The sequence below is a fragment of the Mesoplodon densirostris genome, chromosome 3 (genome assembly GCF_025265405.1).
Source record: "Mesoplodon densirostris isolate mMesDen1 chromosome 3, mMesDen1 primary haplotype, whole genome shotgun sequence".
Taxonomy (NCBI): domain Eukaryota; kingdom Metazoa; phylum Chordata; class Mammalia; order Artiodactyla; family Ziphiidae; genus Mesoplodon; species Mesoplodon densirostris.
In genome coordinates, this window is record NC_082663.1 from 45,147,208 (window position 1) to 45,174,854 (window position 27,647).

At 41.7% G+C, this 27,647-nt stretch overlaps 1 protein-coding gene across 2 annotated transcripts in view; it reads left to right on the forward strand.

Annotated features, from left to right (window-relative positions):
* Positions 1–14,269: 14,269 nt before the first annotated feature.
* Positions 14,270–27,647, forward strand: part of MAP3K1 (mitogen-activated protein kinase kinase kinase 1) — a 78,327-nt gene continuing 64,949 nt past the window's right edge. Inside the window, exon 1 of one of the 2 annotated variants that reach the window (XM_060092901.1) lies at positions 14,270–14,808. In XM_060092901.1, the coding sequence (XP_059948884.1) occupies positions 14,327–14,808 (482 nt within the window). In that variant the 5' untranslated portion in view covers positions 14,270–14,326. The remainder of the gene's footprint in view (positions 14,809–27,647) is intronic. The other variant, XM_060092902.1, reaches the window with a different exon arrangement.

Sequence of the window (27,647 nt, forward strand, 5' to 3'; positions counted from 1 at the left end):
AATGAAGACCCAATACAGCCAAAATAAATAAATAAATAAATTTAGTTTTAAAAAAGAAAAGAATTACTTTTAGGAAAAGATGGCAATTTAAAATTGGCTTTGAAATGTCCTTAATTTCAGAAGCTTTTGATTTCCAACGATATTCCCATATAATTTTCATCCCTGCAAATTTTAGTGTTTGAAAAATTAAAAAACCTAGATCTTCTTGGAATTAGTTCAATTTACTTTGTCAGTATCTAATTCTAAAGAAGGAGATGACTCTTTTAAAACAAAATTTTGAGACCTTCTGAGATATCAAGTGATGTGAATAAGAGGAAGTGTTTATTTTACATGGTCTCATTCTGCGTAGTCCACTGTTTTCTTATCTTAAAAGGAGTTGGCATTCCAATGTTTTCATATGTACTAATGAGCTATAACAACAATTGTCCACCCACTTAAATGAATCTATGTAGTAATAAAGAAGATAGTCTTGTGGTTTCCCCACCATTAGGAGGACTTCCCAAAGAAAAGCCATTCTTAGTTTACCTTTGCCTCCTCTCTCAGACTGGGATAGGATACAACTTGCTTTGTAGACTACAAAGCTGAGGAGAGTAAATGCTCCTTTTTAAGCTTCCACATCTTGCCCTATTCTCCTACAACTGGTCCTGCAGGCTCTCTGCCCACTAAATCATCTGAAGCAACAGATGCATTCTGCAATTGCCAGTAAATATGTGGCGGGGGAGGGCTCTCTGCAGGCTTTTCCTGTGGTTTAGAGCCATTACTACATTGACACTTTTACTTTTTCATCTTAGAAATTATTTTTCTTTATAATTTAATTAGAGCTGGAAGTCAGTGATAGGTGTCCTCTTAGAAAAGGCAGAGCGGTACTAAACCAAGTCCCCAGATCAAGACTGTTTCCCCCACCTCATGAGTTGTATTTCTTTTTTACTTTGGTCTTTTTTTTTTTAACTTGGTAAAATCAATTTAATTACTTAATGTACTGAAGAGCATACTGTGTCCACAACGTGCACTGAATATATAGCAAGGATCAGTCTCTCTGTGCTGTAATTTCAGACTGAAATGCAAAGTCTTCGTAACCAATTCAAATGTTCACCACTAAGATTTGGGGAAAATAAGTAAATAAAATCAGTTGTAAAGTTTTATACTTCCAGAAGAGAACCTGGCATTCTAGCATTTATTTATTTATTTATTTATTCATTCCTATTTATTTATTTATTTATTTATTTGGCTGTGTTGGGTCTTCATTGCTGCATGCAGGCTTTCTCTAGTTGCGGGAAGCGGGGCTACTCTTCATTGCAGTGCGAGGGCTTCTCATTGTGGTGGCTTCTCTTGTTGTGGAGCACGGTCTCTAGGCGCGTGGGCTTCAGCAGTTGCAGCATGCAGGCTCAGTAGCTGTGGCACACGGGCTTAGTTGCTCCATGGCATGTGGGATCTTCCCGGACCAGGCCTTGAACCCGTGTCCTCTGCATTGGCAGGTGGATTCTTAACCACTGCACCACCAGTGAAGCCCCATTCTAGCATTTAATGTCACCCTGGCTATTTCCTAAAATGTAAACTTTGTAATGTATGTAAATTGGGGGATTCGTTATAGAAACACTTATTTTCAAAAGTTAGGCAAGTTATATCAATCTAACTAAAACTTAGCCAAAACAAAATCACTGATAATCAGGAACACTTTTTGGAAATATTTATTATGTTATGTTTATACATATTATTTAAATGTATTATTATTTATTATTGAAAAACTGATATATGTCTGTTTTAAAATGTACAAATAACACAGAAGTAAAAAGTGAAAAATTCCTCCATCCAACTCCCAAGAGTACTATTAACCATCTTACATGTATTTAAAATATATTTTTTAAAAATTTATCATATCATATTAGCATTATATATAATATAAATATATATAAAATAATATACATATAGATTTTACAAAACTGGAATTATATAATGTTCTGCTACTTGCTTTTCCACTTAACTACATTTCAGATACCTTTCTTTCTGCGTCAATACAATAAATAGGCAGAATGAGCTATTTCACTCTTTATTACTGAATATTAATTCAGTTTGCATAATTTTTTTAATCTAGCCACTACTAATTGACATTTGGCTTATTGTTACTCTTTAATGAATATAAACACTTCCCTAAAGGACATTCTTGGTCTCTGTAGAATAGAAATTATTCTCTGCAGAGTAGAAATGCTGCTTCAGAGGATAGGTTTATTTAAATTTTTGAACAATATTTCACATTGGCCTTTAACTATGGGACTCTATTGGATGCCTCTTGTGTCCACCTCACATCTCGGCCCACCGTTTACTTCCACTATTGCTGCAGCTTGGTGCAGCTGTCTGCAGCCTGACAGCACCTCACTCCAGCCTCACCTCGTCTCTAACCTCTGCTCCAGGTTTCTTAGGCTGTGTGGAGGGTGCCTGTGGGACCCTGATCAGCTTTGGCACTTGCGCAAACCTTGGAATGTGAAAGGCTGACATCTCCTGGTGCAACCCTTGTCCAATGAGGACAGGAGCTTGTGGGGAAATGTTCCCCTCCCCTCTCCCATTCTTTAAGAGGGCAACTGGGAGGCCAGATCTACATAGCTTCTCAGTAGGTCCTGGAAGAATCCAGCCCTGATTGCCCACAAGGGTGGTGACCAGCTGGAAAAGGGTCCCCTGGACTGGCTTTCCTCTCACTTTTTACTCCCCTACTCCTGTTCCCCTGTCTCAGGCTCTACTTTCTGGGGGGACCTCAGCTAACACAGGTACAGATTAAACCTTACCACTGATGACTGGTTCTTCTTGTCCTCAGCCACAGCAGGCACTAGCTACGTTTTTCAATATTGTCTAGCTGATAGGAAATCTCACTGTTTTAATTTGCATGTCCGATTAACAGTAAATTAAACATAAAACATATGTTTAAAAATCAGCAAGTGAACCACAATCAAGAATCAGTCATTTCGTCTAACATTAAAACCCTAAGGAAAAAAAAAAAAAAAAACACCTAAGGAAAAACATTTTGTTGCCTCCCTCCCTCCCCATCAAGGTAGTACTTTCTGATTTTCACATAATCATTGACATAACAAAGGCAATAGCAAGGAAACAACATGACCAGAAGTCTTTTCCTACTGCCTTATAGCCCTTGAAATGCTAAAAGAGGACCGGCAAATGATAACTACTTAACTTGAATTGGAACTTTTGTCCATATGTGTTAGACTTTCATAAAATGTTAGAGCTGCAAAAGATGTTAAATGTCCTCTGGTTCAGGATCCTTACTTTGAAAATGGAGGCACTAAGACCCAGGGAAGGGAAGTGCCTGAACGACTCACCCTATATGACACAGACAGAGGTGGCAACAACTTGGGACTCATGGCCCTTGGTTTGGCACTTTTTCTACTAAATCATAATGCCCTCTCCTTGGAAACTGATCATTTGGCTTTTCCAAAACATCCTCAGTTCTGGTGTCTGTTAGGACCCAATTTAGTTTTTGTTTTTCTTTTAATTAATTAATTTATTCATTTATTCATTTATTTGGCTGCGTTGGGTCTTCGTTACTGCACGTGGGCTTTCTCTAGTTGTGGCGAGCAGGGGCTACTCTTTGTTGTGGTGCGTGGGCTTCTCATTGCAGTGGCTTCTCTTGTTGTGGAGCATGGGCTTGAGGCACACGGGCTTCAGTAGTTGTGGCTCTCGGGCTCTAGAGCGCAGGCTCAGTAGTTGTGGTGCATGGGCTTAGCTGCTCTGCAGCATGTGGGATCTTCCTGGAGCAGGGATCGAACCCATGTTCCCTGCATTGGCAGGCGGATTCTTAACCACTGTGCCACCAGGGAAGTCCCAAGACCCCATTTATTTTGAAATAAGAAAAGAAATGTTATTCATAATTTCACCATAAAGACACCACAAGGGACTATTTTTAAAGAAAAATATCCAGAGAGGTTATATCTTTGTAAGCAACGTTGTAACAGTGACCTCCTGAAAGAGCTTTCTGGTGGCTCCAAAATTGTGATTCGTTACTAGGATCCTGGGATCCTGGCATACGTCACTGTTCCAAGTTGACATAAAAATATGAGGTTAACACAAATATCTAAAATAAAAAACAAAATAAAACGAAACTGACAGTTGCTAAGGAGACATCAAGATCAATAAGAGGTCAGAGGCCTTAAATTTATTAGAAGCCTATAGCTACCAGCAATGTAAAGGGAAACTGGAGATCTGTATCTCACAAGACTAGATTCCAGAGTTAACTTTGTCTCTTTGGATATATTAGAGATTCACCTTGAATTTTCATATGTGTAGTTTTTATTTATTATGGTAAAACTCTATTTAAAATAATGAAAGTTTTCAAAAGTCATTGGAAGTGATTCATGTATTTGGGCAATTGAGTTTTTAATGCATACTTTCAATTCCTATCATGGTTAACTAACCTATAATAACTCTGCTGAGTTTGCTTTAACCATATAGTATTTCAGCACAGGGAAGAGGTAATATTTGCGGTGCACCTACTAAGTGCTATGTACTTTACATGATTTCAACTTCATTGCTAGCCCCTGTCCTAGTTTGAGTTTCCATAAAAGCAGACCTTGAGACAAGATTCTAATGCAAATAGTTGTTTGGGAGGTGAAGGCAGAGTAGTGAAGAAATGATACAGTGAAGGCAGCTAATAAAGGTTTATTTCCAAGCTGGCTACTACTATGGGTAACTGGAGCTTAGTCTTGCTGGGAAAAAATCTAGAAATCATTGTAGAACGCACTCCTGGGTTATCCCACATTGAGGGTAAGAAAGCTGGTATGTTGGTCACTGTTTAACAAACAGCTCTGGGAGAGGGTGGGAGAGTTTTGATTTGTAGCGTTTATTTATTCCCGTGGTGTAAATACTCCCATCATGGCCAATTTTAAGCTGTCAATGTGACATCACTGAACTTGGAGTTGGGAAGAGATGTGCATTCCAGGTTCTCATAAGTTGGTGCAAACCACCTGTAGTATACCACTGCAACTCCCAATATTGGTTAAGGACCGCTCAGGATTGAAAATGCGGCCCACTTCCAGCTGGCCACATGGTCAACAAAGTGAGCTTCAGAGGCCAGAGAGATGCCAGCATGGAAATCTGGCTGATGTGTACCAAAGTAATGGTAAGGGTGAGAGGAAAAGGGCAAGGCTCCAACAGTATAGTCCCATGTTAATAATGACTAAAGTGTGTACAGCTTGCCAAAGGTCACACAGCTATAATGGAAGAGCTGAGATTCAAACAGAGACCTGGCTAATACTAGAGCCCTCTTGTCTCTATGTCATGCTGCTTCTCCTATAGAAAGCTGTATTACAATGCATTAGTGAACAAAGAAAATCATACTGTGTTACTTAGGGTAGATTAAACTGCTATAACAAATAGATCTAAACAAGTACACTAGAATTCTATTCCTTGGTCGGCAAAATAGATTTTTTTCCCTGGGAAGGAATTCAGGAGGCTGTCTAATGGGGCTGTCCTCTACCTAATCATTTGGGGACCCTTTTATTCTGTTGCTCTGCCATCCCATGGGGCATTATAGTCATCTGTATCCAGACAGTGCCATGGCGCATATCCTATTGGTGAGAACCAGTTGCATGGCCATACCTAGCTGCAAGGAAGGCTGGGAAACATAGTCCCTGGCTGGTCAGCTGCTTCCCAACTATAACTATATCGTAATGGATAGAGAGAGGGAATTTGGTGGGCAGCTAACTGTCTCTAACACATCTTTCCAGAGAATATTTAGGCTAGATATTAATTTCCATTTCTTTGTATAATAAATTTAAAGATCTATAGTAATTCAAAGGTAATTTTTATGTTTGATAGACTGATTTTTTTTCAAATATAAGATTTGAAACAGCTTGGAACTTTGGGTTAAAAAATAATACAGAGTATAATATCCTTTTTCCCATTCAAAGGGATGTGTTAGTAAAAATCCCCATGGTAAAATTTTCACTTGAGATGCTTAAATCATTGGGGAATAAAAATTCCCCATTCTCACTGAGGCAAGAACTCTGAAAGATCTCATGAATATTTTTATGGTCACTAAGAGAATGATATCTAACCAGTGAAAATCAACAAATATATTTAATATGTTATATTAGTATATATATCCAATATCTATAATGGATATATATTGCATTTTTAAGATTTGAAGAACAGGCTGTGCAGCCAGAGTATATAAGTTCAAACTCCATCTCCACCACTTTCTGGTTGAGTAACCTTGGTTAAGTTGCTTAACCTCTCCATGGTTCAGTTTCATCTGTAAAATGGAAATGATGATAGTGCCTACTTCATAGGGTTATTGTGTAGATTAAATAAGTTAACATATATGAAGCATTTATCACCATACTGGCATATAGTAAATGCTCAATAAATCATTTATAACTATAAACTTTCTAGGATCCTGTTCCTACAAACTTTCAGATTTGTTTCATGTGTTACAGATATGGCTCCTTTTCTGCCATTCTCTTCTTCTGCATTTTAGATTCCCACTCCTCAGTTCTCTCTCATTTTCTCTCTGTTTCTCCCTTCTCTCCTTATGTCCCTCCTTCTCTCTCTCCCTCCCTCCCTCTCAATTATCCCCAATAAGAGACAACTAGGATGCATATAGAAATAAATTCTCACCTTCTTCTAAAGAAAGTGCAAAATTATATTCACAGATGCATCCTTTTAAGGAAAGAGAACTTTTCCCCCATTAGGGATGGAATGTTGTGATTGAAGCTCAAATCCTAAGGAGTCTTGGACAGTTGGTATTTTGTAACAACTGGAGTCAACTCCTTTTAATTGAGCATCTACTACATGAAAGGCACTGAGCTAGGGGCTCTGGGGAGACAAGGATGATGAAGAGGAGATGGTTCCTCTCTCCAGGGTCTCATGAGCTGGTGGAAAATGCAGACACGGACAAAAGTGGCTCTCCCACAAGGGCAGGCTCTGGAAGTCCTCTGAGGGAAAGGGTATCATCTCACTTTCTCTACTCCCAGCACCTGGAACAGGGTCTGCTCATTAGCAGGTGCTTAGCGGTACCTCCCTCAGACCTGGGCAGGAGAATACAGTGCACCATGCATCACAAATCCGGAAAAACAAATTTATTAAAGAACACACAGCTGCCCTGGTCACTCAGGTCTGGTGTGCAGTGCTGGCTTAGCATGACCCATAACCCTAAACATCTGCTCTAGAGACCAGTGCCTTTCAGGCCCCAGGGAAACACTGCTTCACATGTCTTGTCCCATGACCTTGACATGTCGAGGTCTGTGGCTGTGCTCCTGCTGATGTTGGATATCAACATTAATTTGCAGTCGGGGAGAATTTCACTAGTTGAAGTGTTCAGTAAGAGAAGAGATAAGCTAACTTGTCAGATCTGCCCCTCTGATAACAGGAATGCAATGGATTCCTGAATAACAACGTGTCATATCCTCTTCTTCTGAGTGCTCCTGTTCTTGCTTCTCTTTTTGACCTATTTCATAGGTCTTGAGCTACTCACCCATTAGGCCAGTATTCACAACAGTTGCTCACAAATGCTGAGAAAAATTTTGCAGTATTAAGCAATATGTATGACTTAGATTTGGATTTATGGAGGTATAAATAAAATATGTGAAGTATGTTGCTATTCCTTACATTGGCAACTGTATGGATGTTGAATGCTAGGACTGCAAATAGTTTTATCCTAATAAAATATTTGATGACATTTAATTAAATTTTCAAAGAGTTAAAGATTCAGCTTTATCTGAATAATTTTTATTTAAACTTTTGATATTCATCAAATTTGTAGTTTAAAATAGAATTTTGCCTTTTAATAATAACAGATAACTGGATTGTCTCAAGTGATCAAATGTTAATTATGAGAAAATCCCAATTATAACAACATAATTAGTAATTTTGTTGAAATAAAAGTAGGAAGTTAATGTGTGTCTTTATTTTAGTCCTCATCCAAACACTCTCAGCCCATCAATGGAACACCAGATAGAAATACAATTGTCTTTACTATTTTGTTGCCGGTCATATAAAAATCACAACTTTACACGTAACATTCAAATTTGTCTTTATATATATCCAGGTAGGAGCCTAGAACATATTTTATTTACTGTTGGTTTACAATTTGACTTTTAACTAATTTAAAATGTTGTATGGGGCCTTCATGTGTACTCACCCTGGCCCTCCAAATGTTAGGAATGGGCCAGGACCAGGGGTAGTGGTGTCCAGACTTTGGGGGTGGGGTGGATATAAGGAAGTGTTTTCAGAAGAAGAGGGCTCATGGGTGAAAGCACGGAGGAAAGAAGGCATGATCTGTTCCTAATCTGTGGCTGGAGCCCAGGCGCAGGACAGGGTGAGCTGTGTTGAGAACTGAACAGTCAATGGTGGAGGCAGAGGGACGTGGTAGACTGGGAGTGTGATGAGGGCAGATGGTAGGTCTACTCTGATCTCTGTGACACCCCTCGGCCTTGCATGGTGCCCAGTACATAGGAGCTAATGCATTTAATACTCACTGAATAACGAAAGAAGGAATTTGGACCCTATACTGTATGTAATGTAGAACCACTAAAGAGTTTGAGGAGATGGGACAGAATCAGAACCGTAGTTTGGAAAGACAGCTGACAATGGTGCCTGAAATTTGTTTGAAAGTTTAGCTACTGGAAGTAGAAAGACGAATATACTTAGTTATATGTTACCAATTTATATCTATTGGGATTCTTTATTTCCTGAACATACAGATGTGGATATTTAAAATTATACACTAATCTGGCCTAACCAGACATTTAATGGTCCATAAAACTCCTGAGTCTTAGGTACAACAGCTCTAGGGCTGTGCTGTCTGATAACACTGGCCACTATCTACATGTGCCCTTTTGAGCACCTGAAATGTGGCTCAAATGATGTTCAAGATGTTCTGGAAAGTAAAAAACACACCAGATTTCAAAGATCTAGTACAAAAAGAAATGGTAAAAGATTTCACTAGTAATATTTTACAATGTTGATATTGAAATAATAATATTTTGGATATATTGTGTAAAATAAAATATATTATTGAAATTAATTTCACTTGTTTCTTTTTAGTTTTTTTTTAATGTGGCTACTAGAAAATTTTAAATTACACATGTAACTTGCATTTGTAGCTTGCGTTATATTTTATCAGGCGGCACTGTTCTAGTGGATGCCAATTTTGTATACATCTTTAGCAGTTTGGACCCCAAAACAATGCACATCGATTGCAAACTGAAGGTGCAAATGTTGCAAAAGATGCAGAAGTTGACTAAGCCACTGGAAGTGGTACTAAACTTCCCAGATTACATGTAAAGTCTTGTCAGCATAGGATTTAGCAGAGTTGGATCAGTGGACCATAAAGGAAGAGAAAACCAACAAGGACACTGATTCAAAGAAAGAAATTGAATATTACAGGAGGACCTTGGGGAAACACAGGAAGTCTTCAAATATTTTTTTGCAAAAATGATAGTCATGATTAAGCCACAAAAGTTAAATAGAAAAAGAATATCTCATCATACATCAAAAAAAAAAAGCAAGCAACAGGGCTCATGCAAAGAATTCAAAGAATCAGTGCAGAGTTGTAAAGGTAAACAGAATTTTGCTAACTGTGAGATAAATGAAATTTCATTAGTTGTAGTTGTATTTTTAAATATAAAAATCCCAATTCAACTGGCTTTCATTATTTACCATAAAATTAGTTTCTGATTTTAAATACATGTAAATACATGCAAAATGTTTAGATGGCTAGTTAATAAAAAGGAATATCATATATATGCATATATGTATATATAATATAAAATATTTTCTTTTAGCTTAAAACATAAATAACAGGGTTTTGTTTTGTATAGTTGGGGGGTTTTAACCAGTATTTGGCTGTAGGGCCTTGGTCTTTTGAGTGTGGGTCCACTATTCAGAGCCCTATGTATCTTTCTCCCATAACTCGTTGTCGACAATTTTCACTTTTAATCTCTTTCAAGCAAAGTGAAAACTGATAGATAAGTTCAAAGTTCTTACAGATTTGAATGCTTTTTTCCCCAATCTTTCACAATCATCATACCCACAACTAATGTGACAGAGATTCTTCTGTCTCACCTTCATTCATTCTTTCAAAGCATTTAACTTAGTTTTCATTGGAACAACTTTCATTTTGCACTTACATACTCATGTTTAATAGTATTTAATTAAATTCCATAAGGACAGTTATAACAGGTATAGTCAGATTTGGGAAAAAATATGATGGATTCTCTTGGGGTCCATAACTCACCTGGTGTGCAGGTGTCACGAGCATTCATTGTGCTGTAGCATCCCTCTGCCTGCTGCACACCACACCGGGAATGACAGGTATCTGTTACTGGATGAGTCAGCTAAGTGGAGGCTTGTTAAGAAACTTTTTACTATAATGTCACCCATAGTGTACTTGTAGAGGGACAACTATCCCATAAATGACAAGATTTCCTGACTTAGGACATCTGGAAATATCTGAGAATTATGGTGTCTGGAAAGAGCACAGAGAAACCAAGTTCCAGCCCTAATTCTCCTGCAAGTATTCCATAATAAGATTGATAACTCTGATAGGACACCAGCTTTTACTCTATTCTCAAGGTTATCTTCTTACTCTCTATGTCTACCTAAGACATAGATCTCACAGAGGAGTGAAACCACACACACTGATGGATCTGAAATTCTATCAGAGTCAGCCTGATAAATACCCACTAATAAAAATATTTGCAGATGGGAATGGTTTATTTATTTACTTTTATAAATATGAAAAACAACCAACAATATCCCCAGAGAAGAAGAAAACTTCTTGCATGTGCATAGTAGGTGTTTAATAAACACATGATGAATGATGCATGGGCTGAAATATTTCTGCCAGCGCATATTAACTCCATTCATTCTAATATCAGTGATGTTTATGCATGATGAGGAAATGCACCAATATTAAACTGGATCCTCCAGATGAATGTGATGTAGGAACTGCAGTGTGACTTAGGGATCCCAGAAGCACCATGTGGAAGCAGTGATTGTAAAGCACTGGCGTAAAGGTTACCATAGCTGTCATGGCATAAATGAAATCACTGCAACATTTGTATCTGAGTGAGGATAGAAATAAAGAGCTTGGAAATAGGAACTGGAATTTTCAGTGTACAAGCAACCTTGGAAGAGACACCATTATGTCATTAAAGAAGTCAAATTAAGGCAATTTGGCATATGCCTTTATGCAGTAATATAAAGCAGGCTCCTACAGCACCAAACTAGAACTAGAATCTTAACCATGCTTAAGCTGCAAAAACTATGGTAGCAATTCCATGGGTTAAAATCTCTTCAAAAAGACTTTGTATCAACATGTGGCAGAGGAAGAACACCCTTTTCAGTCAAGCATGTCCTTTGATTATTTTTCTACCTTAAAAAAAAATGTTTGGGGCTCCCCTGGTGTCCCAGTTGTTGAGAGTCCGCCTGCCAATGCAGGGGACACGGGTTCGTGCCCCGGTCTGGGAGGATCCCACATGCTGCGGAGTGGCTGGGCCCGTGGGCCATGGCTGTTGGGCCTGCGCGTCCAGAGCCTGTGCTCCACAATGGGAGAGGCCACAACAGTGAGAGGCCCGCGTACCGCAAAAAAAAAAAAAAAAAAAAAAGTTTGTCGATGTATATAGATGCACGATGACAACATGAATATTTACATAAAAGATTAAGGGGAAGGGCTTCCCTGGTGGCCCAGTGGTTAACAATCCGCCTGCCAATGCAAGGGACACGGGCTCGAGCCCTGGTCTGGGGAGATCCCACATGCCGCGGAGCAACTAAGCCCAGGAGCCACAACTACTGAGCCCGAGTGCCACAACTACTGAAGCCAGTGCACCTAGAGCTCGTGCTCCGCAAAAAGAGAAGCCGCCACAATGAGAAGCCCGCGCACCGCACCGAAGAGTAGCCCCTGCTCGCCACAGCTAGAGAAAGCCCGCTCGCAGCAACGAAGACCCAACATAGCCAGCAATAAATAAATAAGTTAATTAAAAAAAAAAAAAAGATTGGGCTTCCCTGGTGGCGCAGTGGTTGAGAGTCCGCCTGCCGATGCAGGGGACACGGGTTCGTGCCCCGGTCCAGGAGGATCCCACATGCCGCGGAGCGGCTAGGCCCGTGAGCCATGGCCACTGAGCCTGTGTGTCCGGAGCGTGTGCTCCACAACGGGAGAGGCCACAACAGTGAGAGGCCTGCGTACCGCAAAAAAAAAAAAAAAAAAAAAAAAAAGATTAAGGGGAGGGAAATGACTCAAAGTACCAAAAGCTGGGTGAAAGACCAGCACTTAAGGTTTCTCCATGGTGGTGTGATGGATGGAGTTCAGAGAACTGTGGCTAGTTGATAGTGTTGTATTTGGTGATCCTCTCACTTGGTTCCATTTTCCTCACTGTACAAATGAAGAGGCAAAAGTAAATGTTTTGCTGGAATCCCATTCCACTTTTCTACTCTGGCCAAGCTTCAAAACTGGAACAATTTTGAAAAGCTGAAGGCGTCTACTTACTTTTCTCATTTACAGTTACCTAAATATGTGTGTGCAAATTTAAAGGTTTTCTGATCTAAATAGGAAAGAAAAAAGTTTATCCTTTCCATTGTAGGATTTGGTGGGTGTGGCAATCCGGGAAGACCTGGGAAATAACTACTGTTTTCTTTGGATGATACACTTGGCTACCGTTAAAAGAGTGTATAATTATAGCCTAAATGTAGACTTAAACTTTTAACAGATTTATCTAAAGTTTCAAAATTTGTGCCATTGGATGTAATTATCTAAAACTATCTATGGCAGATGTTGCAGTACTCAAAACACTGAGCTAATATGAAATCTGAACCCGCTTTAAAAATCCCTCGGATATCACCATCCTCCTCAGTTACCATTTATAGCCAGGAAGGAGGTTTTCACTTTATCTATTTCCAAAAAATCAAAGGAATTATTTTGTAGACAGTTTAGACTCCTGTCGAAATATATGAATACTGACAGGATACCGCTCTCCTTCTGTTCCTGAGGAGCCCTCTGCCTCCCCCGCAGCCCAGCCCCCGCCTTAATTCCTGTTTCACAAAATAAATCTAGGGACTCTGCTCCCGGGTTGTGGGAGATTTCTCATCACAGACAAACAGGCTGGAGGAAGAGAAGGGAGGGGAGAAATAAACGCGACACGGAAGCGTGAAGAAAGGTCGAAAATCATTAACATGTAAATGGTGCTTTTTCTATTCCAAAGCACCTTATCGCCAGACGCCCCCAGGGACTGGAAGGGTTCGGAACTCCGCGTTAGTCAGCTCGGGCACTGCAGGGGCGGGGGCGGAGGGAACCCGGACGGCGGCCCGACCCTGCTGCGAAGAGGGACGTGCAGCTAAAGGCATAGGATTCGGGGAGGGCCAGAACCTGGCCGAGGATGACAATATCAAGCACTTCCTGGTTCCTTCCCCAAACGTGCTCTCTGTGGTCCTGTATATCGCTGCCTTCCCCAAAGACAGCGGAGGAAAAAATAGAAATCTATAGAGATCCCCCGGACCCCCGCCGCCCGCTCCTGTCTGCCTCTAGCCGGGGGCGGGATAGAGGGTAAGAAGAGTGTCCCAATCGTTGACTTCAGGTTTTGAACAAGATATTCCAGGAAACTTTTATTTGTAGCATGATTTTGGGGGTGGGGGGTGGGCAAAAGATGAGGAAAGCTTTTATAAAACTTGTTTTTTTTGGTGCGCGGCACCAGGGCCGCTGAACATTGGGTTTCTTTCGCTTTGCAGCAGGCGACAGCCCTGGGCGCCACCTGCGCGCCCCGTACGGAGTGGAGGCGGGGTCGGGGGTGGGTTGGTCCGCGCCCGGGTTCCCCGACGCCCACTGCAACGGGCAATGCGAATGACAGACTGCAGACTCTCTCGCCTGCGTCCCCTTCAACGCCCCATACATCGAAGTTCGAACTGCAGCTCCCGTGAGGCGAGTCCCGGCCGAGCCGGGCCGAGATTGCGGCGGAGAGGAAGCGGCGCTCCTCCGCCGAAGCTCCTCCTCTCGCCGGTGCAGCCCTGGACTACCTGGCGGCGCGGCGGGTGCGGCGCGCAAACCGCAGCGCGCCCCCGCGGCGGCCACCTCGGAGCCCACCTTGCTAGCCGGCGCGCAGGACAGAGCGCACAGCCGGCTCCCCACCAACCTGCGGCCGACTGTCTTCCCTCCACCGAACCCCGCGCGCCCGCGCGTCAGTCCCGGCCGGGCGCCCAGAGGGCCGCGCTCACGCAGTTGGCGCAGGCGGCCTTACGCTAGAGGCGCAGCGCCCGCCCGTCCGCCCGCCCCCTGCACTCTCCCCGCCCCCTCCCTCCCTCGCAGGGGCCGAGCGAATGTAGCCCGCGAGAGAAAATGGCGGCGGCGGCGGGGAATCGCGCCTCGTCCTCGGGATTCCCGGGCGCCGGGGCGGCGAGCCCCGAAGCGGGCGGCGGCGGAGGGACCCTCAAGGCGAGCAGCACGCCCACGGCAGCCGCGGGGCTGCTGCGGGAGGCGGGCAGTGGGGGCCGCGAGCGGGCGGACTGGCGGCGGCGGCAGCTGCGCAAAGTGCGGAGTGTGGAGCTGGACCAGCTGCCCGAGCCGCCGCTTTTCCTCACCGCCTCGCCGCCGTCCTCCTCCACTTCCCCGTCGCCGGAGCCCGCGGACGCGGCCGCTGGCGGGAGCGGTTTCCAGCCTGTGGCGGTGCCGTCGCCCCACGGAGCCGCGAGCCGCAGCGGCGCCCACCCTGCAGAACCGGCGGCCGCACCGGACAGCGGCGCCCCGAGCCCCGCGGGGGCCGAGCCCGGGGAGAAGCGGACGCCCGCCGCCGAGCCGCCTCTTGCGGCGGCCCCAGCAGGGTGAGCAGCGCGGCCGGGGGCGCGGTGGGGACTTGGGGGGCGGGCGGGCGAGGGCAATGAATGAACCCCGGGCACCGCGCAGGGCGTCCCGGGGCTCCGTGCAGCGAGCCTGCACGCCGCTCGCCGGGAGCCCTCGGGCACCCCCTTTGACCCTTCCGGCGTCGGGCGGCGCCCCGGACCTGGCCTGGGGTACGGGACGGGACGGGGGCCCGGGGCGGGGACATGCGGGAGAGTTTGTTATTGTTTGCAGACATGTGACAGGCGTGCGAGTCGCGCCGCGGGTACCGGTTGAGGTAAGGTGTGGGGGCCCGGGCTGGCTTTTGGGGGCTCCCGGAATCGGAGCTCTCCGAGGAGCCCCGGAGCGGGACCCTGGCGTTGCCCTCCGGGCCGGGCTGGGAGGCGGGCAGCCGTGCGGCGGCGGCGACCCCGGAGGAGAGTCCTCGGGGGCGCCGGGGTGAGGCCCCAGCCTGCGGGCGGGCGGGGTAGGTGGGCGGGGTAGGTGGGGAACTCCGCCCGAGGCCGGGGGTGGGGGGGCCGGAGCGCGGCGGAGAAAGCGGTGGGGTCCCCGCGGCTGTGACAGGCAGAGTCTCTCGGCAGGTACCGGGGGCCGGGCCGGGACGAAGGCTGCGCGCCCGATGCGCGGCCGCAGGGGGCTCCGGGTGGACGGCTCCGTAACGCCTGTCAAAGCGGTGTGGGCTGACCGGCTGCAAATGCGTGGGGGCTTGCGGTCTTTCAGGACGTGGGGTTTTCTGATTGCTTCCCTCAATGTCCTTGGGAATGAAGACTGCACCACTAAGACTTTGAGTGACTTCTGTTTGGAGTTTGAATTTGGCCTTTGAGGTTTGCATTTGGCGGAGTGGTGTAAGAGCCAGGACCGGATGTGTCAGCCATTCAGTTTCAAAGCAGTGGTGACTGCTCCCCGCAGCCTCTCCGGCGTGGTTGGGGACCGCGGCGCGGGTGCGGTACTTCCTGCTCCGTGCAGCTGCGCCGGCCGCCGCCGACTGCCGGCTTCCAGGGGACACAGAGCTGTGGCTCCGGCTCCGATAGAGCCGAACCGCCTGTGCGCTACGGTGTGTGTAAGGAACTCAGACCAGCCGTTCCTGGCCTGACCGTTTTTGGCAACTGGAAATTTTTATGTTTAAGGAAATTCTTTTGACTGTGACAGCCATCATCCTTGTTTTTAAAAGAATCTGACTAGTGTATGCAAAGCACAAACTTGAGAGGTATTTTGAGTTGCTGGAAATGTTTTTGTGATAGTCACCCGTTTCCCTATAGGGTTTCCTGACCTTTATTCTGAGTATTTTAAAGACTGCCTCAGGTTTGTTTCCCTTGTGAAACGAATTTGACAGTAGGACTCATTGGCTTTGGTTAATTATCTAAAGTGATTTTGGGGGGAACTTGATTGTTTAAGACCACAGTTCGTTGATTCCTTGGAAGTTGCCCCTTTCCCTCTCCCCGCCTCAACCCCCCCCCCCCAAAAAAAAACAACTAAGAATATGGTCAGCACTGTGCCATGGCAATACAATATTGATAGGAAAGATTTGTGACTGTGGTAGTTTTCTGTGTGCTCTTGTCCATGTAACTTAGTCTTACAGGGTTATTCCTCTACACTACTGCTCCTGGGAAGATTGGATTAAAACTTGACTAGAATAATTCGTTGTAGGCAATTGTTACTACAAGTGAGCTCCAGATAAAAATATTAAACCCAAAATTTGAGAGATTAATTTTGTCTGTTCTCATGAGACCGAATTTTTAGATACAGTAAATAGTTTAGCAAGTGTCAGCATTCTAGTCATCTTAATGAGCTGTTGAATATAGCAGAAGAGGAACTACTGTAAAATTAACATATAGATGTTGTTTAGTGTTGTCTTCACACAAAATAAGAGGATGAAGGTGTAAGCAGATAGAATTCAGGGACTGAGTAGTCCATGCTTAATTTTTGCATTTTGTAACCTAGGTTTCCCCCCCCCTCTTTGTTTAAGGGGTGGATAATAATTGCACAGTATATGAAATAATGGGCTAATCAGCCTAATCATTTTTTAAAATGAATGTCACTAGCCAGAATGCTGTTTATTCATCCCAAATCTTATACCTAAACATTTCATTTATAGTAAAATGTTGATTCCCTCTCCTCTTGAAATAGTGATTTTTTTTTTTTTACAATTTCCTTGTTAATGGGGTTGAAATTCATTTGATTCTATTGGTATAAACACTTTGATTGTAAGCAGTTAGTAAAAATCTCCATTGAACTTTACTTTTTTGACAGTAGTTACATTCATACTTTCAGGAGGAAAATCTAACATTGAGATTTTGAAATATTTTTGTTTCAGTGGTACTATAGGTCTGGAGACCCCTTCTGTTTAAAGACTTATTGTATTCTTTTAAAGAGAATTCTGTGAGTTTTTTAATTTCATAATTTCCTCCAGTTTTTGACCTTTGGATATAGAAATTTAAATTGTAGAAAATACATTTTTGTAGTATAAATTATATAAAGAATACTCATATTAAAACAGAAGATTTTAAGTACATCCCTCTTTTTCAGGTTAGTAACTGAAATCAGTGGAAGTTTTTTGCCTGTAAGTGGCGCCCAAGGGTTTGGGATTTTTCTTTATATTACAGAATTAGGGGCTTTTTCTTCCTATTTACTGTCTTTGAAGAGAAATTACAGTGTTACTCTCCATTGAACAGGGTATTGTGAGTTGGTAGATATAATTACTCCATTCTATTTTTGTAGCTTAAAAAAAAACAACTATCAATTTGCTGGCCCCATGAAAGAACAAGATATGCTGTACTTGTTAATGTTAGTTTTTGTTTAAACTAAAGCTATTTCATAGGCTGATTTTATATCCTTATAGAGCCCTCAGCTTTCACTTCCTTTTAGAAGCTGCTAGACTATAAATATAATATAGTGAATTTTTACTAGAGGAGGTATAGGAACATTATTACCCAAAAATAAGTTTTTTAAAAAGTTAAGTTGGTGATTTTATAAAACAATAGAGGTAGTTACATAAGTTAGTCTTACATGAATTTGTAAGTTTTGTAGTTATGAATTGTCTCCAAGTTCTGTTTTAAATTAGGTAAGGAAATTAATGCATTCTTCAAAGACTAACCTTATTAACTGTAATTCTGAAAAAGAAATATCAGAACTAGAATTGTTGCCAACTTTTGTTGTCTTTTCATATCTGATTTTGGCAAGGGTGACTGGTTAACCAACATTCCTTAATATATTATCCCCAATACACTATAATAACTCCATTTTGTTAGATACAAAAAACAGGAAGTAGCTCTGTTCATTTATATTCTTTCACATCTCCTGTAGTACCTCAAGCATATGTTGCATGTTTTAGAAATGGTCACAGACTTATTGACATAAAGATTCCAAAATATGGAATGAAAGGAGTGTTCTTTGCTTTCAACAAGAACAGAAGAACCAGCTACAGCTTGCCTAGGCTGTCTGCTGATCAGCCCTTGACAGTTGCTGTGAGCATTCCAGAAGAAGAAATGATGGGGTGGCAAGGCAGTTAGTGGGGAGTGGATTCCCCTGAGGAAAAATGTAGGGCATTCAGAAGTGCTCTGAGTTAGAAGGCACAACTTTTGCATTTTGTACCCAATTTTCTTGGGTTGAGAGTTATTTCTTTATGAAGAAGGCAATAGGAGAACGTGGCATGGAAAAGTAATAGTCTCCAGAGGCTACTTAAGAGCTGCAGTATATTGCACTTCTAACCTTGAAATGCCTTGCTATATCAGATATACCAAGTATATTCCTTAGACTTGGTTGTTTTCCTCAGTCTTGGCCTCCTTTTATATCCTAAGTCAAAAATTAGAGCTACTTTAAAATGTAAACGGGTAAAAGATTAATGTGAGGAAATGTGCAGTATTAGGAATCAACCGAAGTTGTTTTTAAGAAATAATTTAAGAACATTTTTAAACGGGAAAGAAATAATCAGGAACAGAATTAAATGTTCATTTACAAATGCTCATTGGAAAGCAGTGAGATGAGTTGGGTGTTCTTATTGCAAGAATATAAGAGGTTTTTTGCTGTGGCTAAACATGTTCATTGAGCATAGAGATGTGTTTAGATACCTTTTATATAGTCACTTTTCTTGCCTTCTGTGTGTCAGGCAAGTTATATATGTTATCTCATTTCATCATCGCTGCAGCCTTCCAGTGCATTGTAGTTTCTGTTTTCAAGAGGTGGAAACTCATGTGCAATGCTAAAGCCCCATTATCACACAGCTAGAAGACAGGCTAGGATTCAAACCCAAGTTAGTCCACTCCACAGTCCATTTCTTTTCACCACTCTCTAATGTCTCCATTTTCTTTTTCAAGTTAATAATCAGATTAACTAACGATTTTGAAGGAGAAAGTTGTTCTTCAAGAGTCAATAAGCAATTGATAGGTTTCTACCCAGTGCCATTGCCAATACATTTGTCTCCTGATGTGTATATAATGCATAGCTTTCTGTAACCTGGCCTCATCCCTGTAATACAAGTAAGCTGTGCTTAGATCACCTTATCATGTTAGGCAGGGAGAATAATTGATTAGCGTTGAGTGTTTTTTAGGTTTCTTGATTTGTGCTGTTTACATCGTAAGTGGAAGGAAATAAAGAAGCTGAAATAATATCACGTATTTATTTTTAATCATCACACATGGAGACAAACTGTTCCAGCATAGCTAGACCCCATCCCTTTGTACTTGTTTTAGATTTCATGAATCCAACATTTATGAACCTCTGCAAGGTGATGTTCTGGGTGGTAGAGAAAAATATCATCAATGCACAGCCTCTGTTTCTGTTGTCAGATTTTAGTATGAACATGTTTCACACTACCATGTTAAGCGTTGTAAGAGAGACAGGAACAGAGAGGGGCATCCAGATTAAAGAGTAGTGCCATGAATCTCACCCACGACATCCCACACTGTATTCCTGCAGTGAATACAGTAGTACCTCACTAAACCTTTCTGAGGAATTCATTGACCTTCTAGGTTTGTAGTTAACGGTGGTAGCTTTGTTCTGCTTTCTGCTTGTACATTTGGTCTGCTAGTTTTTGCTCTTTCCCTTTGGTCTCTTTACCTTTTCTTAGGACAGGTATATGCTGTAGCTCTTCCATTTCCACAGCAATGGCAACAGGAATTTAGATACAGATTAGTTTCAAACTATTTCTGCCTACTCTTAAGAGGTATATGTATGGAACTGCAAGTTCAGACATGATTTTTTTCTTTCTTGAAAGAGAAAATTAAAATGGGGGTATAGGAGCAAGAAAGCGAGTATCTACCAATGCTGGCGTTAGAATTCATTATTAGTAGCAGCAACTCTGCTAGTTAAGAAAACAACATTGGGAAATGTAAAATATGCTCTAGGATGTAAGATAATCAAGATATCCTTGTCTTCATTTACTCTGTGACATATCACGGTTGGTTTAGGTATGTCTGGTATGGAGAGGCGCTCTGTACTGTTAGTGATTGAGTCCTTTGAAGTCCTAGTCTGGTTAGTTTTGGTTTAATAGATTGAGATGTTGTAGAGTGCCAATAACTGTTCAAGTTCTTAAGACCCAGCAAGCGTGTATTTCTGTAAGTACAGTCTGTCACCTGGGAATTATTAATGAGACAGTCAGACTTCTTGAAGACCGGAGGAAGTGCCTGGAGCTCACACAGTGCTGTAGTTAGTGTGTTTACTAAGTTTATCACATGTAAGCATGATGATGATGAATATATGTGGAGCAAGGAGAGGGTAGATACTGGGCGGTGGGTGCAGGTTGTACTCTTGACAGATAAGATGTGATTATTACCTTTCTTTATTGCTGAATAGCCATTCGACTGATACAGCATCAAATAATCTTCAAACTGGTCTTACAGCATTCTGAATACTAAATATCAACTGCTAACAGACAAGGAACTCTGTCTTATTCTTTGTCATTGCTCAGCACCTAGGCTAATGTCTAGCACCCATGAATATTGGATGCACATGAGTGTTAGGATGAATTCATTTTCCCAAAGTGGTTATATTTAAATAAGTGTATAAGAAGATACACTAACTCATGACTTACTGTGATGTGATTTTAATCATAATCTAGCTTGAGGCAGGTTTTGAAGGCAGGAACTATTTCTTATGAGTTTTTGTGCATTGCTTGGTATTTTGTAGCAGTAGTTGGTATTTAGCAAGCAGTAGTTAATAATAATGACCAATTTTATATAATGTAAACCAAACAGTAATTAGTTTAATAACTAAGTGTAGTTACAGAATAATTGGAGCCATGTATAAACTGTCAAATATTGAGAAAATTGAGTTTCTGGTATTTGAGTGTCTAGTTATTTGGGCTGATAGGTAAGCCCTCCTGATTTTCTTCTTAACCCTGTGGCAACCCTTCCTGAATGCCTTCTCCTCACCTTCTTGAACATTAATGTTAGAAGATACTCAGGCCCAGGCCTTCTGTCATTCCCTCTCTTCCACCCCCACCCCAGGCTCATTAATGCATTTAGATCAATTTTTGGCCATTCACGAATGATTGCAGAGTTTATTTTCCTAGCCATGATCTCTCCTAAATGCCGCACCTGTCTACATGACACGTCCATACTCAGATATCTAAAACCAAATTTAGGATTTTCCCTGTACCTTGCCCTACTAATACATTCCCTGCTCATGAAATGGCAGAACCAGAACCTAGGAGTTGTCCTTGACAACTTCTGGTCTTCAGGTGATTTCATCTATTATCCCGTCCCTGGTCCACCTTCCGTGATCTCTCATTTGGACTAATGTAATAGGAAGTAGCCTTCTAACTTGCTCACTCTCTCCTACTTTCTCCCTTCCAGCTGGTTCTCCATATTATGTGGCCAGAGTGATCATTTTACAATGTAAATCTTATTATAACAATTTTCCTCTAGAAAAGTAAATTAAATTGAATTTTAAAACTTTCAAATGCTTTCCATTTGGATAAAGACCACAGAATCCTTAACATGCCCCACAGAGTCCCTGCCTGGTTTAGCCCCTGCCTGCCTCTCCAGGCCCATCTCTGATCACGCTCACCCTTGTTCTCTGAAGGATTGCCTTAACTTCCTCAGACTCAGCACACCATCTCCTGCCGTAGGGCCTTGGCACGCACCGCATAGGCCCTCTGCCAGGAGCACCTTCCCCAGTCCCGAGCCAGCTCCTCAGTGCTCAGATCTTAGCTCACTGATGCTTCCTCAGGGAAGCCTTCCTTCCCTGATCTCCCAGACTGGCTTTGTAGCTCAGTGTCCCTACTGTCAGTGTTGTGATTTTTTATATTTGTTATGTCATTTGGTGAATGGCTGCCTTCCCTGGAAGACTGTAAAATCTGAGTGGGCAGAGCCTTTGGCTGGGTAGCAACCCAGCACCTGGCAAAAGGCCTGGCACAGAGTAGACCCTCGATAAATATTTGTTGAATAAATGGATGAGGGTAATAATGACATGGCAAGTTCAACCTAGTGGATTATCTGTTCTTCCCCTTTGTCAGATGTAGTCTGGGACGTAGCTAAGACGGGGTTAAATGGCAAAAACCTCATCTGTTCTTCCCCTTTGTCAGATGTAGTCTGGGACGTAGCTAAGACGGGGTTAAATGGCAAAAGCCTTGTCGGTTTGTGATAGATTCATTAGGCCGTATCTGGACTATTAAACACAGCAAGTGCCTCAGGTGAAGTAGGACAGCTTAATGTGGTACAGAGGAAATAGCTATGTTGCATGACTGTATGCTGTAGGAAGAAGTGTTTGCTATGTGTATTTAGTTCTCCTGCTCTTACCAGGGAGTTGAGAGAGAGAGTATATGTGTGGGCTCATGTGTGTGTGCATATGTATGAATAAATATACACCTGAAGGTGTTATGCATTAATATAATGATTCCTTCTTCCGAGTTCTCAGTGTTATCTAAACTTCGGGTACCACTTTTAGGATTTTTGTCCCAATAACCCTGCTTCATCCAAAATTTAATTTGTTATTGATAATAATTCAACTTGGGATAAATAGTTGACATTTGCATTAAAGAAGAGGTTTGCTAGACAAGTACTATATGAGATTTCAGGAGCCAAGAACCCACGTAACAGAAAACAATTTACCGGTGGTAACTAAACCTGGCAGCCTCCCTTATCTAGAACATGGTTTAGCACTAAGAAGTAAGTAAAAAAGGCTCTGAGCTGCCAAAGGGCCTGTAACAAAATCTGCGCTTTGAAGTTCTTTGATTTTACACTTAGAAGAGTTCCAAGGGCATTCACTCAGAATTCGCTGACATTTATTTAAGTTATTATTCTTGCAGTCTTGTCCATTTGGTGTCCCTAACATGCAGCAATTAAAAGCAGCCAATTAGAAGGCGAGTAGTGTGAGCAAGAGACAGGTTCCTGAAGGCAGCATATAAGCAAAGACCTGACAGGTGAGGAGAGAGAAGGGAGGAGAAAGGGAGAGATAAGAGGACATTAAAACATTGCAGTTGGGGCCACCTGGTGTTTGAACGTTAGGTTCCACATACCTGGATTGCCTCTAAGATTATAAATTTATTAAATCACAGCACTTTCCAACATTACTTTTTGGGCGTCAGCTTCCTTATTTGTAAAATGAGAGTGATCAGGGTTATATGATTGGTTTCGTTTTTTGTAATAATGATTACTGTGGCTCATTATTGCAAGGTTGTTGTATTTATAGTTGTAGAAAGTATTTTGATCCTGAGTGGTAAACATCTAAATTATCTGGAAGGGGTGGTCCTGTAGCCTTGATGATGCTGAATAAATACAGTCCTGTTTGGAATTACATAAAATTGGATGCTGCTCATTACAAATGTCTTGTGGATTGGCTTTGTGGGAAAATCGTTTTGCTTTATTTGTTGGCCTGAGTCATTTTATATCCTGCAGTTTTAAAAAAATGCTTGATAGTTAATCACCACCACCAGTATGTACTGCCCTTTCTCCTAGCTAGACTTTGAGAAGTCAGGCAGTAAGCGCCAGCTTTGCAATGTTGACCAAGTTATTTAATTACTGCAAGGACTTTGGTTTAATAAGATGGCTACTTGTGAAAGGATTCTTGATGTTCACATGCTCTTAAGATGCTCAGTGTTTTGAAAAAGACATTTCACAATTCTTTTTTTCTCTTTCAAAATAATTAATTGGCTCTACCTGTTATTTATGGTCTGGATTTTATTGGTCTTCTTAAATTCTTCTTGGGTAATCAAATTATTTTCACTGAACCTTAGATTTTAAAAAAGATGTGACATATTAATGTAGATGTTAATATTCCTGGAGAAGGTTTAGTGTCTTAATATAAATTTATTTTGAATTTTGAAAATATATTTCAATTATTCTGGTACACTGGCACCTCCACACTGTTTTACAAGGTCCTTATGATTTCTCTGGGATTCAGAATTTATAGAATTAAACTTCATTAATAAAATGATTAGACAGTCCTTTTGAAAGCAACAGAAAAATTTATTTTTTTAATTTATTTGTCTTTTAACAAAAGAACAGTATTATGTAGACTGCTATACAGTTTGCTTTTTTCTTATTAGTATTTTGTTCGTTATCTTAATGATGAAGGTAGAGCTGTCATTTTCCATGACTGCATAGCATTCTATCATTTGGCTGTCTCATTAACCAGTTTCCTATTTTTAGACATTTATAATGTTTTGTTGTTATATCAAGCTGTAGTGACTACCGTTGTACCTACATTTTCATGTGTTTGTGCATTTGGTTTTGTAAAATAAATATTCAGAAGTGAAATTGCTGAGTCAAAGGACATGTATATTTAAAAATTTTATCATGTAGCCAAATTGCCCTGCAAAACACTGTGCCAGTTTACATTTTTCTCATGGTGAGAGTGCGCATTGCCCCACATTCTTGCCAGCGTTGGATATTATCAATCTTTCATTTTTGCCAATGTGGTGGATGAAAGATGTTTTCTTATTTTAATTTGCGTTTCTTAGCTTTTTAGCATCATGGTACAACTTGTGTTTATTAACAATTTCCTACTTCTTTTGTGTATTTCCTTTCACACATGGGAGAGAATTGTTTGTTTTTTCTTGTTGATTTTTAAGCATCCTTTGTATATTAGAATATTAGCTCTGACATTTATTGGAATTGTTTTCTTCTACTTTTGTGTTACGAATTTCAATTATAGTATTTTTCCATAAAGAAGCTTTAAATATTCCTTCAAATTTCAATCCCTTCCTTCCTCCCCTCCCCCTCCTCTCCTCCCTCCCCCTCCTCTCCTCCCTCCCCCTCCTCTCCTCCCTCCCCCCTCCTCTCCTCCCTCCCCCCTCTCCTCCTTCCCTCCCTTCCTTCCTCCCTCCCTCCCTCCCTTCCTTGCCTTCTAGAGAGGGTAGGCTGTGTAGTGGTTCAGAGTACAGATGCCTGAGTTCTAGTCAGAGTTTCACCACTATCAAGCAGTGCACCTGGGAAGTTACTTAACTTCTTTGCACTTAAGTTTCCTCAACTATAAAATGAAGATACTACTTCAGAGTGTTGTGAGGACAAAGTGTTTGTATAGTTCTTAAAACAGTGCTTGGTGCAAGGCAAACACTGTATAGGTAATAGCTATTATTATTCCCTACTGCAAGATTATAAAAATTCACCAGTCTTTTCTAATACTATTTTTCTAGGTTTAAAAAAAAAATCTCTGATCTGTATGAAGTTTAAGGGGTGACACAGGGCCCTAACTTTATTTTCTCCAAATGATTGGCTAGGTGTCCCAGCACTGCTTATTGATTAAAAGTTTCCCCTTTATCATATACTAAATTTTCAAATATTTCGAAGTTCCCAAATACATTTCTTTAGATCTTATTCTTGCACCAAGGGCCTAAATTCCTATATAACCACATTTCAAGTTTTGTACGAAGATTCTAAAAGAATGTCATTGACTGAGAGAAGAAGATCTATCAGAAGACTATTAGCTGTATCTTTGCTGAATCGTTCTTATTAATATTTTGGTGCCTAAAATCTCTTGGCTTCAATGACAGAGCCTCTGGGATAGCTTCACCAGGAGGTACAGCTCTGCCAGGCACTGCAGCCGGCACAGTGTCGGAATTGAATCCCTGTCTTCCGCAGCCTCTCTGTCTTCCCCTTCAGATCTCCTGGTCCTTTGGGATGCTGTTGGTAATTCCTGTCACCACCTCCCTCATCGCCGTGCTCTTACTCCTCTGGCTTTCTCACCCTCAGCTTCCAGTCAGTGTCCAGTTCTGTTGTTGCCAGTTGTCTGCTAGCCCTGGAATCCACCCGCGCAGCTGCTAACCCAGGGTCAGGCCTCTGTCACCTTGCCCCAGTTCTTGCAAACCTTCTTCCTAACTAGCCTCTGGCTTTTGGACACGTTCTCCTCAGTCGTTTCTCTACACTGCAGGTAGAGTGAGGCTTCTATGATGCAAGTCTGATCTTGACACTTCAGTAGACAAAAGTCCAATCTAGTCTTCTCATTTTAAAAATGAGGAAACTGAAACACAGGCTTAAACAGCTCAGAGAGCTAATCAGTGGTAAAGCTGGGAAATCCCAAGTCTGTCAAAAATAATTGGCACTTTTTCTGGCATTCAAAAATAATTTCTTTTCCAATAGATGCATAATAGATTTTGCACCTTGTGAGTGGTGGATAATTTATGTGATTTGAATGGCTGGTGTTCAGCATGCCTTCTACACACAAACTGAGGCCAGGAGAATGATGAAATGCTGTAGAATGAACTGCTTACAGTATACTGTACAATTCAAAAGATGCTTTTGTATTTGCTGCCATCTAATTGAAATATATAGGTTATTATAATCTTTCAACCTGAAAATCAAGCAGTATCACTCAACTTAGATACTGTTAGTTACTTGAGTCATTAGTGTCTTAATAAATCTTAAAATCTACAATTGTTTCTTTTAAGATACTTATTCATGTAAAGGCAATGTAACAATTCAATTTAATTCCCCAGCTTTATTCTGTGTTGATCTTGCGTTCCACACTTTCAAATGGCTGTGTTCTATCTTTAGATAAATGAATTCAGAGGAAAAAAAAAAAAAAAAAACGACAACTCTTCTTCATCCTGAGACTCAAGTCCAGGCTCCTTAGTGTAGTTCAGAAGCTCTGGTAATTGGCTCCGCTCCCCTCGCAGCTCCCCTTCCAGAACACCCTGCTCCAGTCATTCAGCGCTATGCTCACATGTTTGTTTCCCCGGCTAACTCTTTCTTTTCTCTCAATGTGCTAAATGTTGTTTCTTCTGTCTGGAACGCTCATTTTGTCTCCGCTGTGAGATACTTTTTAATATGTTTTTATTCCCTCTGCAATAAAGAATTATTGGTATCCTACTAAGTATAAATGTGTCTATTTACAGAAGTCAGTACTGTATTGTGAATTTTGCTGAACTCTTTGATTTAAAGTTCCTTGGTATCTGAGTTAGATTTGCCACTTTTAAAGCTTTTTAGTTTTTCCTCTGTCATTGCATACATAGTCATGTCTGACTGAACAAGTGTTTACGAAAAGTTCTTTTTAAATTATACTTGATTGTAAAGTGAATCAGATTTTTCTGTTAATTTGTGTTAAAATTTCAGAGGTACAGTCTCAGGAAAATATTTTGGTGCCAAGCGGTGTACAGTCAGCCCTCCATATCTGCGGTTGCAGAACTCGCAGGTCCCGAGAGCCGACTGTACTAAACAGATTTATAGTATAAGGGCTTGAGCATCTGTGGATTTTGGTATCTGCAGGGGGTCCTGGAACCAGTGTCCCGTGGCTACTGGGGGACGACTGTATTGCTGTCATCCAGAATAATCCAGGACCATCTCAAGTCAGAGAACAAATATGCTCAAATGCTTCAAGCACAGAGCTTGATGATGGCCTAGGCACATCCATCACAAGGTTTCTATCAGCTGCCCAGCTTCCATGGGCA